This window comes from Amphimedon queenslandica, unplaced genomic scaffold, assembly GCF_000090795.2.
Source record: "Amphimedon queenslandica unplaced genomic scaffold, v1.1 AMPQUscaffold_13412, whole genome shotgun sequence".
In the NCBI taxonomy this organism is placed as follows: Eukaryota; Metazoa; Porifera; class Demospongiae; order Haplosclerida; family Niphatidae; genus Amphimedon; species Amphimedon queenslandica.
The window spans coordinates 32812-35583 of NW_003546352.1; the positions used below are offsets into that span (position 1 = coordinate 32812).

The window sequence follows — 2772 nt, forward strand, 5'->3', positions numbered from 1 at the left end:
ACAGCGCAAGTTAAGTGCAGATCGGCGTTTTCTGATAATGGGTGTAGCAGTGTGTGATGTACTTGCCGATGTTGGTTGGAGACTATCATCATCATCATCATCATCATCATCATCATCATCATCATCATTAGCACCTTTTCGTGATCTCTTTCTCTGGTGTTTCATTCCAATTGACTCCATCATTTTTTTAGCTGCATCTTTCAACTTTTCCTGTGTGCTTGTTACTAGCTTCTCCATTCTCACTAGATTAGTAGGGCACTTGCGACACATTCTACCAATGCAGCAGCCCGCACTGTCATCAAGTAGAACATCATCAATGCTGCAATCTATATTTGCTTCCTGAAAGTGTTGAGCCAGTAGTTTCTTCCAGATAGGTAAGGCCTTCTCACAAGCAGGGCCATACATATTATATCTGTTTGTAGCTACAGTGACATCTTCTCCACAAGCGAAACAGTATACAGCAGCAGCATGCTCCACGGCGCCCGCCATTATATTACAGCTAGCTCCACCCTTGTTAAAGCTAGTCAGGCGGGCCTGACTAGGTCACTAACATCTATGAACAAAGATTAAAAGACGGATTTAGTCAAATACATACCTAAAGAAGTTTGACTAGTGGCCATAGCTCCAGTTGCTCAGTCCAGAACCTCAGGGCAAAAACGTACTACACGTACACTCAATCTTAACTTCTTCCTTCCAAACACAAAGGGTGTGGCAATTACATACACAGCGCTACCGGGTAGTTAAAGGGTGGGGCTGAACAGGATAGCTGCAGCAAATGTCATAGATAATGTAATGCCAGAAGCACATTTTAAGGCAAGTTTAGTTGAAAATGGTTCTGGCTTAATTACCTAATAACCTGCCTAGTGTGGACATTTTAACAATCATGAAATCAAACTCATTAGACTATAAACCATGATCTCTCCACTCTATGCCACACTCTCTCAGTTTTCATCTGCTGGTTGTCTCAGTCCTAGTTCAATCAATAATGATTGTTCCAACTTTAGATAATCTCTATACTCCTACAAACAAATGGAGGAAGAGGAAAAGAAGAAAAAAGTTTCTCACAGGCTTTTCCTAAATTCCTATCACTCACCAGTTCATATTTTTCTTCATCATCTTTTTGAAGTTCATTCTTCTTGTCCTATAATACAAAATTGACATTAATAACTAGATCTATAATACCGTATAGTGGGATATTTTCATGTTGCTAAATTTTTTTTGCGAATTTTGCATTTGTAAGATTTCACGAAATAATATTTTCGCGAATAGCTTGTAAACTCCACCACGTAGTAATGTAAATTCAGAATTTCACGATTTTAATTTTTGCGACAGAGCAAGAAAACGCGAAATCTGCGAAAATTTGGCTACTCGAAAATTTCCCAGTATACGGTAGAAACTGTGAAGTACATCTGTGATGCATAAAAGTACTACAAATATTTTATTTTGATGAACTTACTTCTTCTTCATCATCATGAGCTGAAGCTTTCTTCTCATCAAGTGCTTTCTTTTCTATTTCTCTCATTCTGTTTCTCTCACTAACAAAATCCAACCTCTTAACCTCTCGATCAAAGAATGACTCCATTATTAGTAACTAATGAAAGGGAAAAGATAGATGTATTAGCACAAGGTAGTACTGTGTGATACACAATGGACTAATACAAATTTTCATAATAATATGCATGAATTGCAAAGATTTCTAGCAACTACGGAAATATAAGCTCATATGCACAAAGGCACATACATAATAATAAATTACAATTAATATAGTTTAAGTTACAGTTACATACTTCATTGCTTGATGCATGACTTAGACTCCATGGTATTTCTAATATGTGTAATGTACCAGCACTATCACCTGCTGCTAACATTAACTGTCTATCTATAGAAGAGAGGGAGGGAGAGGGAAAGAGAAAGCAGCAGATAATCGTAGTATTTAGTATAAAAATGCTAATAAAGATATCATCATACTTGATAGTGGCCATGGTACAATATAACTGAGAGGTAGAGAGGAAATGTTTTGAGCCAGTGAAGGAACATGAGACCTACAAATGACAAATAATAACAAAATACATGTACATGTAAATTAGAAACATGCAGTACTGATGTAAGTGTATTTTTACTATAAGCAGCAGTTATACTTTTTGAAACATGCCAATTAGTATGTACATGTACATGTATTACCGTAGATTGGGAAATTTTTGTTGTTAAAATATTTTCACGGATGAAGTGACCAGCGAAAATTTGACACACAAAATATTTTCTACAGTGAATAATAAGATTACCGGAATTATTCTAACGTACAGCGGAGCATGCACGAGGCTCTTTTAGTCTTCTAAAAGCCCAAAGAAGGCCTGAAGCTCTCACCCAAGAGGTTCCTTGTCAGTTTTAGTACTGTCACGAGCAACTTCCATTGAATAGCTGTCCATCGTCATCAAGAGTTAGTAGCCACTTGTGCGGTTTATGACGCTTCCAAAAATTTTCATGTTGAAAAAATTTCGCGGATGGGTCAACCAGCGAAAATAAAACACCTTGAAAAAATTTCATGCCAATTATTTCTAACATGAAAATTTCCCGATCTACGGTATGCTAATTTGTTGATATTATATAAAGAAGATATTACCTGTCCATTAGGTCCCATATATCAATATTACCATTATGCTTACATATAAAGAAAACACCTAATAATATAAACAAACAACATAAACAACAACATCACATGAGAGTCACATGACTAGCCTGGACGAGTAGGTGACCACGCCCCTCCAGTCAATA

The 2772-nt window shown here is 36.7% G+C and overlaps 1 protein-coding gene across 1 annotated transcript; it reads right to left on the reverse strand.

Annotated features, from left to right (window-relative positions):
* Window positions 1-863: 863 nt before the first annotated feature.
* Window positions 864-2766, reverse strand: LOC105312736 (WD repeat-containing protein 63-like). The gene is made up of 7 exons (XM_011405607.2): window positions 2737-2766; window positions 2621-2678; window positions 1969-2042; window positions 1788-1879; window positions 1457-1591; window positions 1094-1141; window positions 864-1019 (listed from the first exon to the last, which is right to left on the reverse strand). Exons 2-7 carry the CDS (start codon window positions 2626-2628, stop codon window positions 942-944), a joined length of 435 nt encoding a protein of 144 aa, XP_011403909.1. The 5' UTR covers window positions 2629-2678; window positions 2737-2766; the 3' UTR covers window positions 864-941.
* Between the last annotated feature and the right edge of the window lie 6 nt (window positions 2767-2772).

What these genes read in the sequence shown, in the direction of transcription:
- LOC105312736 (XM_011405607.2), bottom strand. An exon ending in GTCATGCATCAAGCAATGAA is followed by an intron (nt 1,592 to 1,787) that starts GTATGTAACTGT and finishes CCCTTTCATTAG; the next exon opens with TTACTAATAATGGAGTCATT. An exon ending in CTCATGATGATGAAGAAGAA is followed by an intron (nt 1,142 to 1,456) that starts GTAAGTTCATCA and finishes TTTGTATTATAG; the next exon opens with GACAAGAAGAATGAACTTCA.